This window comes from Ruditapes philippinarum, unplaced genomic scaffold, assembly GCF_026571515.1.
Source record: "Ruditapes philippinarum isolate M1 unplaced genomic scaffold, ASM2657151v2 ctg1481_1_1_1_1, whole genome shotgun sequence".
NCBI classification, from domain to species: domain Eukaryota; kingdom Metazoa; phylum Mollusca; class Bivalvia; order Venerida; family Veneridae; genus Ruditapes; species Ruditapes philippinarum.
The window spans coordinates 148,616-165,431 of record NW_026860578.1 but is presented as its reverse complement, the minus strand read 5'-3'; the positions used below and the strand labels follow the sequence as shown (position 1 = coordinate 165,431).

At 33.3% G+C, this 16,816-nt stretch overlaps 1 protein-coding gene across 2 annotated transcripts in view; it reads right to left on the bottom strand.

The window, feature by feature from the left end:
* LOC132760667 (potassium voltage-gated channel subfamily H member 2-like) overlaps positions 1-16,816 on the bottom strand; it is a 122,714-nt gene that overhangs the window by 60,138 nt on the left and 45,760 nt on the right. For both annotated transcript variants that reach the window (XM_060752697.1, XM_060752698.1), the window contains exon 2: positions 8,782-9,012. In XM_060752697.1, the coding sequence (XP_060608680.1) occupies positions 8,782-9,012 (231 nt within the window). The remainder of the gene's footprint in view (positions 1-8,781; positions 9,013-16,816) is intronic.

Here is a 16,816-nt window from a genome sequence, read left to right as displayed (position 1 = left end):
ACAAAACCTGGTATTCTGCCAATGTTATATACATTATGTGAATAAAATCAACAAGGACAATAATTCTGCCAAAAATGATCAAATCACAGAACTCAACACCAGGATTATAACATGGTGAAAATAGTGCTGTGAAAGGTTGGTTAAAATCCCTTGAGAAATGTAGTTGGTACTGGTTTTGTCTTCCCAACCCTACGCAGCCAAGCTGCCTGCCACCATACCCTAATCTAATTGCCACTTTTTTTCTTTGGATGCCTAGATTCTAAATTATGCACCATATTTAGTAGACTACTCAACATGCTGGATTCCCATGAAAGGATCAGATTACTCTTGTATATCATTCATTATCACAGTAGATAAACGAAATCAATGTACCCTGTCTTGTGAGCCAATGCAATTTGATTTGTACCATGTCTTGCAGCTACAACCACATACTATTTCTGATCACTGTACCTTACTAATAGGAGCCTTTAACTTGAACCTTTCTTTCAACAACAGGAAGTTGACTTGTTTATATATTGTGAGTACGCATGTAACCATAATTATATTGTTTCCTTTTAAAAAGACTATTAGCATTTCTATCAGAATGTGACCTGTCATGACAAGGGTAAACACCTTCTATATAAAGAGCTGATAATATTGTTATAATTGAGGATGAGCCAACAATTCAACATTGATTACTGTGATAACAGCCTTAATTCATCTATTATATATAAACTGCACCTCTCAATCACCTATTATTGCCTGTAAACAAATATTCTGGTCATTTACATCAGGAATGAACTTTGCATTAAGTGTTTATGTCTCACTGCTATAATACAGAGGATAAAATGTGCTACTTTTGCATTAAGTTACAATATTATTGTAAACCATTTATATAAGGGCCGTTCTGATTGGCTGATAAAGGATGATGTCACAAGTCTGTAAAAAAACAACAAAAATACTGCAAAAAAAACCCTAAAAAGACATGAAGACTGTTGAAAGACATGTTATCTTAATTGTGCTTTCACTGTGTATTATTCTTAAATGATATAATGATTATAAATAGAGGTGTCATCGATAAGGATTTTTGTATCGATATATCGGTAATGAATTATCGGCGATACAGCGATATATCGATTGCCAGGCTAAATTTTAGCTTTCAAGTCTTTTTAAATTAATGTTTCCTAAGGACACTGACAAAGCAGTTATATTAAGACAAATGCAAAAAAGATAAACTATGAAAACCGAATAATTTGTTTCTTTTTTTATCATATAGCTATAAATGAAAACTAATGACTAGTAACTATAAAGTTTAAAGCCTTTTCCATTTTACTTTTGTTGTTGTTGTTGCTATTACGTAGTTACTGATCATGCTAAATCCCGTCCTTGCCGTTCCAATTAAGCCGAGTTTAATTGGCAAATTATAGTGTTTAGAACCTGAATATTTATTAAAGTTTAACATTTTGTAATCATAATTTTTACAAAGAAACACTGACAAATTTTTCTTGGCATTTTCCCTTTTTGGCGTCCGCGCCGAAACGCGGCGCCTTTTATGTAATGAAATCAGATTTTGTGAAAGGGCGACAGCAACTTCTCGAGTCTTTTATAGTTGTTCATAATAAAAGCCGATCATTCCGATCGGTATGAAAGTGCTTGATTATTAATTAGTCGCGATATGTATAATGAATAGCGAACTGGAGAATTTCGCAATGCAAACATTTTCAAATTAAATAATAACCTTTTCCGTCAATAAATCGCGCTATTCAGAGTATTTTTATTTATCATTTTGTAGTACACAGTGGGTAATTATGGTATGTAATTCCGAAAGCTATAAATAGAATGATGAGTTGATGACCTAAATATTCCGAAAATCTATTTATAGAGGGATGTACTCCTGTCGGTAATTCCCGGTCTCTCCTGGTCTATTTTGTCGACCGGCGATTAGTACCACATGTTTATTGTCCGGTCTCTCCCGGTTATGGAGTAGATGTTTGATATCGTTACAGAACAGAAAAAATTATTAATATATTACAGATAGATAAGCTTTTTTCAAAATGAATGTTTGTCACTTAGTTTGGTTACAATGATTAATAAACACTGATCAACTCTCAAATTTATTGATTATTATTATTATGCATAAACATACAATTCGAAAAATAAAACCAACAACACAAATCGCATGTTTTATTTTATCTATATGAGATAAAAACAATAATGTGTACAATAATTGAGAAAAATGTACATTTTTATGGCATTAATATGACACTATCAACTTTGAAACAATTTATTTAATTTGTTATTCGTGTTTAGTAAAGATGCCGAGGAATTATTCAAAGTTACAAATCAGATTTTATGAATTATTCAATTGATTGATAATTTAAAAAATGATAAAGAAAAATACAAATGTACATGTATATGGTTTAAGAATTAACAATATTATATATTGAAAGATTAATCATAATTTACTGACTTTTTCCAGTTAAGTTTTGACTTATAATCGTCGGTCATTATGACAATTGAATTCTTAAAATAATAGTAAACGTAAAAACTCAGTATTAAAATAGTGCGTAAAACACAAAAAAGAAAAGAAAACAATATTCATAAAATCTGTATTTTTTTATAAAAAAATATATTACAATTAGTGTATAATAAACATTTATGCTCAACATGATCAACATGGTAATATAACTAGTGTCATATTGTTACTAAGTGTGAACAGATTAAAAGGGGGTCTTCACTAATAGCGATAACATAATAAGGGACAATTACACAAGTGTGGTGTTGAATATGCGTTACTCATATGGATTATAAATGATTGTATACATGTATATCCATTGCTATTAATAACCATGATCATTAAGAAATAACAAGTAATATTCTAATTTCTAGCATGCCAATCAAAGTTATAAATAATGAACAATGTCTTTCGTTCGTTCATTCATAAGTGATATACAATTCTGGTAAAAACCAATGAACCATTGAACAGTTTATAAGAATATCTTGTCATCATATATCTACTAGTTCATCTGCACCTGCTGCATTTCTTGTTTGGACGCCCTTTGATGCTTTGCATCAATGCTTTTCTTGTTAAAATCTGAATTGACATCCACTTAGCAGACATGCGAGATTACAACGAAATTAGGCAGCATTCGTTAGAGACACTGGGAGGTAACTTTGGCATTGATTTCCGTTTTCATTTTAGAAAAAAAATGTTTCTGGCTTCCATAACATTATATGTCGCTTTTATTTTGACGTTTTGCGACAGTAAACAGGTCTATCAGTTCTATAAAACCTGTTCGCTGAAGTCTCTTTAGCTAGAAATATATGTGCATTCGATATCCGATATTTAAAAAATGGAATCGATATCGAATCGGATAACAAAGATCGTTGATACACCGATATCGATTGAATCGATGACACCCCTAATTATAAATATGTTTGAAAAATATATATACTGCAAAGTATCATCCTTGGTAAATGTAATTTTACTCAAGTCCGAAACAAACTATGATGACAAAAAAAAGGCTTAAGATTTATTTAAAGCCCAAGCCTAAATCCAAAGGTAACTTAACTTTCCCTAAAGATGAGGGATTGAAAATTGGATGAGAGTTAACTTAAGATGTATAAGCGATGTAAGATTAAATATATACATTGCATTTTCGGATACCAACATTAATGTATTATCTTTTAAAATTATGCTCATTATTTAATATCATAATATATATTAATTTACAATTTTGGCAATGATGACCCTATGAGTGTATCATGAATTCAAATGGGATTTGACTTTCTAGCAGTGGATGGTTTTTTGTTTAATTCCTGCATGATGTCATTTATTTTGTGAGTGAAATTGCGCTTGAAAACATCTCCGAATTAAAAACCTGTCCAGAGATGACTGTCACCCTGGAACAAATCAGGCAGTTTCATTGAAAGCTCCATCATGCATCTTGAAATTGATGGTGTCAATCCAACTTCCAAAAAAACCCTTTTCTATTCAACATTTTTTCCCCACTTTAATACAGAATCATGTCAATAACTAAAGGAAAAACCTTTTTATTGTGAGATTGTTCCAGTGCAGAGATATTTTTTAATCTTTCTGATTAATATATCATATTGTAAAGAGATTACTCGCATTACTATATTTCATTTTATTGATCTTACTTAACCTGAATATTTGAAAAGAATTAGTCCTGCTTAGAATTTGGATCAGTCCATTTTAAGTTTTAGGGATTTCAGTATGAAAATACAAAAACTTGAACTACCAAACAGTATTGCAAAGCTCGACTGAATACTGGTAGCAAAGGCTGAATAATTTTCAGTTCCAGCACTGGGTAACAGTTAATTAAGATATCTTTATTGATTTTGTTGAAGTAAACTATATTGACAATACTACAGTTTCTTTGACACTTTCTAAAATTACTTGAAATAATATAGCTAAACTCTTCTTTATTGATATTACTTTATTTACTTCTTATTATTGCAATTCCTTTACTCCTCTGTTGACAATTCTGAGTAATCAATGGTAACCTGATTCCAAAATTAACTGATGTAACATTAACTTAACTATGCTGGCATTGGTGGTGATTGTGTTGATGGTAATTTACCCTACAGGTCACAAAAGAAAGCCACTTTGAATTCACCAGAGCACAGTTCAGCCACTGCATCGTTCCTTGGCAGGCTGTAAAGCAGTTTACCAGAACAAGTTGTCTTCACTTTCTGAAGGAATTGATAACTTCTGCATTATAATGCACAAGCAAAGGTACATTGCAAATGACAGTAGAAAGGAATTCATGATCAATCACTAGGAAAGTGATCCACACCATCCAGGAATCCAAGCAAGGTCATCAGGATAACAGTCAAACAGTCTACCTATTTAGCTATCCAAATGGTTGCTTCCACTTTGTTGGCATTAATTACAGAATTTACAAATTATTATGTTACGTTACCATCTGTTTAAAACAATTACATGTTTAATACTTATTGCAATGATTTATTTATGAAGTTATAAGGAATCTGGAATTTGTTAGGAAAACACAGTTCGCTCAGTAGGTTCAGACCAGTAAAACAATCCTCTGCAAATAAAAACCTGTAAATTGAGTCCTTTTTGTGGATGTAGAATTTGGCAGAAATACTGTTTAAACATCTCACATAACACAAATAAATCAGGAATGGAACATTCTACAATACTAAATCAATATAAAGAAGACATAACTATATTTTCTGGGTTGAAAAATTAACAACAAAATGCACAAATCTAAAATGCATGACCATTCAATATAAAACATCTCAAATCTTCTTACTCTCCATATAGTGTTTCCTTGACAGACACAGAGATTTTTCCTGCCAAGTAATTCATATTAAAACTGCTTCTTTCTGCAGAACTTATTCCTGACAGTACAATTCAGAACATCAAACATTCTGTGTTACACTGATTCAATTATGACAAATATAAAGTTAGAGAGAATATATTACAGCATTTCTCCAGACTTGGTCTCTCAGATACCTTTTTCTAGCGTGAACCTGTTACAACTGGTGTCAATAAGGTGTTACATGTTTATATACATTTATATAAGTTTAATTGAATGAGATTCCAACACTGTGAAGGTCATATGGCTTTGTTTTGATTGTTTGTTTATTTGTTTCATTTTACGCCTTTTCCCAACAGTATTTCAGTCATATAGGCAGGTAATTTCCTAACCATCATTCCTGGAGAGTTACACCAGTACTAGACTACCTTCCTCCACCTTAAACTACCAAATCATCTCCCGGGGATCTAGCCCATTCCAAAGAGGTCCCCTCAACCACGGAGGCGGTCAGGTCATATGGCAACTTTCCAGCTTTATCAGTGGAGGAAGACCTCATGTACCCCTCTGTGCATTATTTCAGCGGGCACTTGAGTTTAAACCATTACCTAGCTGGATAGCATCTGCACATGAATGAAACAAAACTCCCTGGTAAAATATGAGCCTACAGCGACAAGTGAAAAGTGGTTCGAAGCAAACAACCTTAACCACTCAGCCACAGACACCCCTAATAATCATTTAAATTGCAATTAAAATACTTGTCTAGATATAAATTTTTGACATCTATTAAACCATGTTAGAAACATTTTAAAATATTGAACTTAATGGATTGGAACTACTAAAGTAAAATTGAGATTTAGTTCCTTCCAGAAATGAAATATGATCAGCTGATGAAAACAGGCATTTACGCATCAAAAGTTTTAGTTGAGTTAGACTTGATTGACAGTAAATGTGTTGTAATGTTGCCTTGCAAAGCCAATTTCAATCCACATTTGACAGAATAATCTAATTTCAGTTGTAGCAATCAGTAAGAAATTTATCTGTCATACAACACAACTCAACAAACCCTTTACTTCCTCTTCACAAAGAAATTTAAAATCGATTAGAAATCGTGAGATTTTTCATACTTTTCTCAAAGCAATTGCACAATTCCATGCAAAGAATCCCTCTAAAAATATTTCTACTTTCTCTCCACCTCTTTCCGAGTTATCAAATTAAATTAAATTTGCGTGAAAGTGAAAAAAACGATTTCTCAGCATGTTTCTGGAACTTTTTGTAATTTTTTTTTCTTTAAAATAAAATAAAAATCTGAGTTAAGATGAGGTTAATCATCCTTAAGGCTAGATTGCTTTAGAGTTGCATTAATATAGCAGAGAACATGAAAACTTCCTTGACACAATCAAGCTAGTCTATGAATAGCAGAATTATTGTTGTTAAATGATTAATCATATTGCAAGTGTATAGGGCCATAGACTACACTGTATGGTATGGAACAAGTCATACGGCACTGTAAGGTATGGAACACATCATACAGCACTTTACTGTATGGTACACATCATACGGCACTGTAGGGTATGGAACACATCATAGGGCACTGTACTGTATGGAACACATCATACGGCAATATACAGTATGGAATACATCATAAGGCACAGTATGTTATGGTACACATCATACGGCACCGTACGGAATGGTACACATCATACGGCACTGTAGGGTATGGAACACATAATATGGCACTATACAGTATGGAACACATAATACGGCACAGTATGTTATGGTACACATCATACGGCACCATACGGAATGGAACACATCATATAGCACCGTACGGTATGGAACATCATACAGCACTGTACAGTATGGAACACATCATATGGCACTGTGTGGTATTGTACACATCCTATGGCACTGTATGGTATGGTTAATACAATAAAGCTCTGTATGATACAGTGCAAAAAGTAAACAAGAGGGCCATGATGGCCCTGAGGTCGCTCACCTGTATATAGGCCCCCCCCCCCCCAACGTTGCAGGGCCAATTTAACCCAAGGCTTTTATTTGCACAAACTTGGTAGACACCCATCAGAAGATGTTTCATGCTAAACATATAAGCTCTAGCTCATTGGGCTTTTAAAAGAAGATTTTTTTTAAAGTTTTTACTATACACATATAGTTAAAAACAATGACACCCCTGGGGCCGGGCCAGTTTTGACGCCAGGGCTTTTATTTGAACAAATTTTGTAGACACTTACTGCTTAATATCTAAACTCTAGCTATTTGGGTTTTTTCAAAGAAGATTTTAAGTTTTTGCTATACACATATAAAGAAAATCAATGACCCCCGAGGCGGGGCCAATTTTGACCCCAGGTCTTTTATTTGAACAAACTTTGTAGACACTCATTAAAAGATCTTTCATGCTTAATATCTTAACTCTAGCTATTTGGGTTTTTTCAAAGAAGATTTTTTAAGTTTTTGCTATACACACATAAGGAAAATCAATGACCCCCGGGGCGGTGCCAATTTTGACCCCAGGGCTTTTATTTGAACAAACTTGGTAGACACCTATTAGAACATGTTTGATGCTAAATATCTTAGCCATAGCTCTTTGAGTTCTTTAAAAGAAGATTTTTTAAGTTTTTACTATATGCATATAGGGAAAATCAATGACCCCCCGGGGCGGGGCCAATTTTGACCCCAGGGCTTTTATTTGAACAAACTTGGTAGACACCCATTAGAACATGTTTCATGCTAAATATCTTAGCTCTAGCTCTTTGGGTTCTTTAAAAGAAGATTTTTTAAATTTTTACTATATGCATATAGGGAAAATCAATGACCCCCTGGGGCGGGGCCAATTTTGACCCCAGGGCTTTTATTTGTACAAACTTGGTAGACACTCACTAGAAGATGTTTCATGCCAAATATCTAAGCTCTAGCTCTTATGGTTTTTTAAAAGAAGATATTTAAAGTTTTTTCTTTCGGTTGCCATGGCAACCAGAGTTCTGCATGGAATTAAATTCTTTGAACAATTTTTAAAGGTGATCACCAAAGGAACATTCCTGTGAAGTTTGGATGAAATTGGCTTAGTGGTTTATGAGGAGATGTCATTTAAAGTAAAAGTTTACGGACGGACGACGGACAGGTGAGCTAAAAAAGAAATGGACAATTTCTATCAAACTTAATCTTAAGTGAGACTCCCCTACCTAAAGAATGTTGTTCTATATGCAATTTAAGCAAGACTACACAATGGTTACTTAGTTGTAATCATGATATAAATGGTTCAGTCTGGTCTTATTTATCTGCAGACATTATTATTTTTTCATGAGGCTTGTACCTTGGTTTGATTATATGACATGTCTTCACACCACCTTTACCTCCAAGAACAATATCTATCTTTCATCATGTCACTGTTCAGAACTGTTCACTATTTAGGGGACTGGTAGACCTGAATTTATACACCTTTTTATTTTCTATGGATTTGTTATAAGTAGAAACAACTTACCATCTTTCTTGTAATATAATATTTCCACCTGTTTTTCTTCTGAGCCCAATAACGCATCTTTAATTTGAAGCATTGCTGTTGAGCTTGTGAGAGGTCCATGCATAAAGTCACAAACACATGTTTTTTGCATGACCTCGGCACGCGAATAACCACTGAGTTCACAAAATCCATCATTACAAAATATTACTGGATTTGTCTCGATTTGAGCATTGGCTATCACAAATTTCCTATCTGAAAATATAAATAAATAAAAATATTTTATCATAATATATACTTTTTTGTGTTAACTTACATCAACACATTAAATATCCCAAAACTTGATCGCAGATGTACTGGGCATTAATAAGCCAGGTCAGTAACCAGTGACTATAAACATTCCCCCCCCCCTCCTCCAAATAAAATATTTCCAAGTTTACATAATAAAGATCATATAATATCAAAGAGCAATAAAAAATTAAAACTTACTGGTTACCTATAAAAACAAACTATATTAATATATGCACTTTACACTTGTGATCTTGACAGCGCTACATTACTCAAAGACAACTTTGTGCATAAACCCGCTGAATTGCTATGACCCATACCTTTCTTGAAGAATTAACAATGCCGAGGATAAAAATTCAATTTAATGCATTTAATAGGTTGGCAGTGCTTGACGGTGAAAACAAGGGTGATGCAAAGCAAAATAATTCAAAGAAAACTACCACTATTTAAACTCCGATAACATATCAGAGTGGTTTAGGGACTAACAAATAACTCAACTGACACATCAAATGTCTCCCTGTACAGGTCTGAAAAGAATGGCGGGGAAGACAGCAAAAAGAACAATATGCAAATTTTCTAAAATTTGTCTGAGAAGAAACAAATTGGTCTCGCCTTTCTCTTTACAAAAGACTTCTAAATCCATAGCAAGACCAGAATCATAATCTTATCCTTATCGATGAAATAACTAAATTTATCATAATTATAAACTACAGTACAAGAGTGTAATAAAGCCATTTAATAAAAACAATATTGCACTAGTGTAATATAGTACAGTTGACTCTCAATAAGTCAAAATCGCTTTACTCAAAATTCCGCGTAAGTCGAAGTATTTCTAAAGTCCCGTCAAAATTCCTTCTTTATCTTTGTATTTTAACTCCGCTTAGGTCAAATTTTGACTTACCGAGACTCCTGTTTAGTCGAAAAGAAAATTTGGTCCCGTCAATTAAAGTCCAACATAATTTCAATTCAATTAGTCGAATTGTGAAAACAGCAGACTGATAAAAGGTCGGCAACATCAAGGTGAGATGTTGTCTCTTGTGATTCACACGTTCCATAGAAATTTTAATTGTCGGTCATCATGTATTATTAACACGTCGTAAAAGTGGCTTTAATTGGTTTCAAGACTTAATTGGTTTTGACAGTTAGATAACAAAATTAAGACTCGTGCCAGTCTGACAGGTGTAAGTAAAAAGACAGCCTAGGTATTGATGTGTGTTATCAACGTAAATGACATTTGTATAATTAATGTTCCGTCATATTGCATACATTAATATGTACTTCCGGTTCACGATAGTTGCTACTTTCGTTTTTCGTCCGATGATCAATTCACTTCAAATATTAGATAAATTGGTGTTGAAATAAAAGAGTTATTGTGCTTTTATTGTAATGATATGTCATGAGTGTTTATTATTAACGTGTGCTTTACTGATGAATACAGACAAACTTGCATTTATGTCATTTCTACGAATGTTTGTGTTTATGTTTCACTATTAATATACATGTATTAAATTATACATTTTTGTTCATAATTTGTAGTTGAAAGTGATTTACCGTCATTTCAACGGTTAAATATTGTAGCATTGCCGCTATCAACAATAATAAACCTACTTCTTTGTACATTCAATCAGGCACATGTATATACATGTACGAATGTCAACGAAATGGCGGCAGATCCACCTTACTCGAATTCCGTTTCTCTCGAAGTAAAATGCCCAGTCCCTTGGATTTCGAGTTACCGAGAGTCAACTGTACTTTGATGTGACGTCTTTTGCATTATATACAAACATAGCATTAAAGCGGCTTAAGTTAGCATCACACTATAGGCGAGCCAATGAAAAATGACTTTTTTTACCTGTAAACCCTTCTTTAAATAGTTATATGATAAAAAGAATATTGTTTTCGTGTAGATTTAATACTAAATTTATTGAACTCATTGAATAAAACAATGTTATGCTCGCCAGAGGCTCACAAAATATGATTTTATTCAACTTGTTCAATAAATTCAGAATATAACCTACACTCATTCAATATCCTCTATATATCGCATTGTTACAAGCTGATAAGATACCAACTTCTTGCACTTCTATATAACATCAATATAGGCAATGTTTAGTGGTCAGTGAAGGGTGCTTCAGCAAGAAACATGACAGTTTATAGTGGCGAATTAATCTGCCGATAAATATCAATCTATCAGCTCTCATATACAAACAATGTCTTCAGCAGCAAAACATCCGTTCTATACTTTATATCACATTTTTACAAGATTGATTAGGAAGCTAAGACCTACAGACCTAATCTTGTTTTAGTCTAAAAATGGTTTTATGGCTCATTTTCATCTTGAAATAATAACATGCATGCACATAAATAAAATACAAAGTGTCTGTAATTCCAGAACTTGTATTGAATGACTAATTACAATTCTTTTATAATTAAAATTGTTCCAACCAACTTTAATAAAAAGGTCAGCTTCTATATTTCGCAACAAACAAGATCCATGGTTAAAACTGGAATGCAGTAAGGTAAATCAGATAATTAATTCTAACCTTAAATGAATATTATGTTTTTGTCATGTACGTTAATAAAGAGAGTAGCATTGTTTAGAAAACAAAATATATGGGGCATAAAGGCAAGCAGTGGTTTTGCTATTATGTCAGTTGCAGCCTTTCTATCAGCCAGTCTTTGGTTTGATCAAAACAAGAGTCATCACTCATGAATTCGATTTCTTCATGTGTCGCCAATGCCCACAAAATGGATTACTTATAAGTTGTGAGAATCTGCTTCAAAATACAGCACAAATATGTATACAATACAAGGGAATATAATAAAGAAATTTAATAGCTTTTAACAATTTAGCCTGCTAATGGAAACTGGTTCTACGCATGCAGTCTGCACTATTCCCTATTCAGTCAGTGTGTATTTTAAAGAAACTCAACTGAGGTCCAAAAGCCTAGAAACATAAAATTTTTATTGCTTACATGGATTAACTTGAACACTAATAAGACAAAGATAATACAAACAGTAATTAAGAAATAAACTCAGAAATAAATAAAAAAAATGTATATTTGTACTCTTCTTTAATAGCCTGATTTGTGTGAAAAGGGTTGGAATGGTTTTAAAATTCAGGTCATTTTTCACAATAAGAATTAATTATTCTAGAAAAACTGAGTCTGAAATTTTGCACACTATAGTTATTGGTCTAGATCTAAATCAAATCAAATATTAATCTTGAAAAATTATTTCCAGTCCCTTCATGTCAAAAACCCTTTGTGGTGTCCCTTTAAAATTGTCCCTAAAATGATGAAATGGTCTTGTCAAGATTTTAAGACAGACAAGTCCATTTAAGATGAGCCATGCCATGACAAAACCAACATAATGGGTTTGCGACCAGCATGGATCCAGACCAGCCTGCGCATCCGCGCAGACAGATCAGGATCCATATGCTGTTCGCTTACCAACCCTATTACAAGTAGAGAAACTGATAGCGAACAGCATGGATCCTGATCAGACTGCGCGGAAGCGCAGGCTGGTCTGGATCCATGCTGGTCGCAAACACACTACGTTGGTTTTGTCATGGCGCGGCTCATATAGTATGGTAAGGGTAAGACTTAAATATTAGAGTGACTGATGACAAAGAAACATACATCCATCATTTCTTACAAATTTAAAACACTTTACATCCCTATGCTTTATTCTTCTTAAAAGATAATCTAATACACTGTTGGTTTATTAAATATGATCTTTCAAATTTATGTACAATTTTTACATTCAATGAAATTATTCAACTCCCACAATGCCTCAGTCTGTCTTCCGTAATGCAATATTGTCTAAGAATTCAATAAACTATTTTACTTGACTTTTAAATTGAATTTCTTGTCTAGACATGCTTGTTAAAAATCTCTTGTTTGCTGTTCCTTTGACATGTGTAACAAAGCTATTTGTCTCAAAAATTTCCTTTAAATGCCAAATTTAGATTTGGATAATAATGATGCTCAGCTGGGATACTTCATCATAAAAAAAATCTGGGGGACATGCAAACTTTGTTTTACCCTAAAGTTGGAGCCAGCTATAATCAAAGGCTCTTAAAATATGTACCTATGACTACCGCAAGACAAGAGACATAGACATGCCATTTGTATAATTTAGTCCATATAACTTACAACATATTTTTCGTCTAAATACCGGTTACATATTTGTCATATTTAGGTTGCAATGATTATTATATATTTAGGTTGGCATTGCAATGATTATTAAAAAGATTCGTAAAAACATTGGTATCTTGCTTTTACCACTTACGTTCATGAACAGTCTTTAAATCAAACTGAGCCTCGAAAGTTTTCAAGTGTTCTTTAAAGTCTCATACCTATACAAACCATGTAAGAAGACTGATACAAACCATCAAGCTTGACCTGTACGAACCACCAGGTAAGATCTATTATGACAAACCATCAAATTAGACCTATACAAACTATCAAATAAACCATCAAACAAGACCTATAAAACCATCAATTAAGACCTATACAAACCATCAAATAAGACCTGTACATTCCATAAAGTAAGACCTATACAAACCATCAAATAAGACCTGTACATTCCATAAAGTAAGACCTATACAAACCATCAAATAAGACCTGTACATTCCATAAAGTAAGACCTATACAAACCATCAAATAAGACCTGTACATTCCATAAATTAAGACCTATACAAACCATCAAATAAGACCTGTACATTCCATCAAATCAAATAAGACTACACAAGGCATCAAATATACCTATACAAACCACCAAATAAGACTTGTGCAAACCATCAACAAACCATCAAATATTTGACCTATGCAAACCACCTTATGTTTCTCTTGTGTCCTAACAAACCATCTTATTACCAGAGCACCTTTATACAGATATTATGTGCACAAATTACATGCTCTTCATTTTTTTTAACAAAAACTTGTCAGACTAATAAGATCTTGTGACTGAACTGGTTGTGAAACTTGTCAATTACACTGTCTGCTACAAATATATCAGTTCTGACAGCAGAGATAGAGGGGCTCCTTCGTCTTACATATTTCTGAGTGGGAGGCAATAAGTACATCAATAATTGATAACTTCCCCACTGTCCAACACTTGAATAAGTCAATATTGGTATTTACTGTCAAATAAATCATTCTGTGTAATATTTTAGTAGCACTAGTTATATAACAAAAAATATATGTATTTGTATATATATTCCCAAATGTGTTTGATTTGTTTATACTTAATTACATTTCTACCTTGGCTAGGATGTCAGTATTAGGTTGTGCCTATCTTTAGGGGACAGACAACTGAAATCATGTAAATTTATATTGTCTGAATATCCTATCAATAATTAGAGTGCTTTGAACCCTGGAAGTGTGTCAGATTCAGCAAAAACTATCTTGCTATTAAATTAAAAGAAATCTATTGACTTGTCTTGCTAAATACATAAGGGTACATTTATGTACCATTTCATGTAATTATGAAAATTACTTTTGTGTGCAAGCCTGAAATTCATGGAGATTGTCAATTAGCCTGAAAATCCATGCAACCTGATTGCATTCAATCAGGGCAGCCTGTCAGAAAATCCATGCTTCCTTTGTAACAGACAATAAATCATACTTAGACTCTTCATGAAATTTTGGCAGATGTTTTGTATGTGTGACAAAAAAAATATTTATCATATAACAGATGTTTGGTGTATCTTATAATTATGACAAAAAATAATCATATGCAACATAACTATAATCAGAATCCTAAAATCTTTTGTTTGACAATGATTGTTCTGTTAATGTTCCTAGTAAAAATAACCCCTGAAATTCAGTTGTCAACCATTAGGCATTACTACATCAACATTCTGAATTGTTGGTCTTTGTCCTCCTTTTTTTCATGTCTAAAATTTAGAGCCCATTAATAAATTTCAAGTGACCTGTAATAATGATGATGGGCTATTTTCAGCTGATAATGTTTTAGTAACATGCGAACAATTCCACATTATCTCGTTAATGTAATTACCAAATTTGGCATAAAGTCGACTTTAACGCTACTAAATTCATCAGAAATTCACCTACTGTTTTAGGACTGAAATCTTCAAACCCGCAATCACTTCGAAAAATATATGGATATATGAAAGTGTATAATATATAGGGTTCTGTAAGTCATTAAAATAGGGGTAAAAATACTGGAAATTTTCAAAGATAATCTTGATGGCCTTGTCACATATTAGTTTAATTTAATAATAATATCTTTCTAAAATTCCTACAAAAATCATCATTATCATAAAATATTAATCACTGCATGGTCTAACTTTTATTGCAGAAAAATTCAGTCTCATACTGCAGCCATGACCATAATTTCTGGTTGACTTTTTCTTCAGTTTAATGGAAAACAGACCATTTCTATCATGCTATATATATAAGACAAATATATCAATATGTTTAACCTAAATGGTTAACACTTAAAAGGCGAAATAACATAAATTTGGCCAAATTGCTCACATCAAACCTTAACTAGTTAAGACGTTTATGTAAGATCTGTTTTCTTTTAAGTTTTCCCATAGGTGCTATCATAGATTAGTGCGAGAACTATGGGGACCTGTTCTAATGCGAGAATTCCACTCATCACTTCTATATCTGGCGATAAATGAACAGTTTAGTGCAATGTAATCAATATATACTGAAACAAAGAAAAGACCGTGCCCTTTGTAGATATACATATATATCTTCACCTTAGTTCAGTAACACTGATTAACTCCTATTAAATTTAGTCGGAGTTAAACCATAACTGCACTAAGGTGACGATATGTTTCTATAGAAACTACTAAATATCTATAGAATTTAAACCTGCTTAATTCCTACTGGAGACAAGCCCTCAAATAAATTTTATTTATTATGCCACAAGTAAAGGCCAAATATTTTTTAAGTTGAAAGTGCGCAAGCAGGTAAGGGAAATACAAATAATATATATTTGAAATTGATATAAATTTTCACTGTAATAAATGCAAATTGAAATGCTACAGAGAGTTGATATAAAGACAGAGCAAGCACCAGCATACTCTGTAAATAGACTTAACACAATTATAATATACATGGTACCTGAGTATTCCATATTTTGAACTTCAGTACATTTGCATTGCAATGTGAATTTTGCACAAGACTAAGAACAAATAGTAAAACTTCTGTAGTAAGCTGAATCTTCCCATGTAAAGCCCCGGTCACATATTCACGGATAATGCCACGGAAGAGCTACGGTCTAATTGTTCACGGATTACTACGGAAATGTGAAATTCCGTAGTCCCCTACGGTTCCAGTACGGACACACAACGGTATGAGTACGGAGTTTGACGGATTTACCTCCAAAAGCCCCGGGAGAGACACGGATTGTTACGGATCGACACGGTTTGATACGGAGCGACACGAATCAGGACGGACGTACTACGGATACACTACGGTCTGCTACGGTATAAGCACGGGTTAGTACGAATAAGTACGGTCTGATACGGAGAAGAACGAATTAATACGGAGAAGAACGAATTGCCACGGATCTATATGGACCTATTATATCCGTCCACAACCTCTTGCATGCTCAATGTCTCACAAGAAAAGAACACCTAGAACGAATTGCAGAGTTCAATGATTTTGGCGGAAATGATTCGGCCTCATCGCGTCCGACCCCCGAGACATACCAGGTCCGATTAGTGTGAATTTCTTGAAGGACGCCGGATCCTCAACAAGTTCGACCATGAGAGCCTCATACATGTACT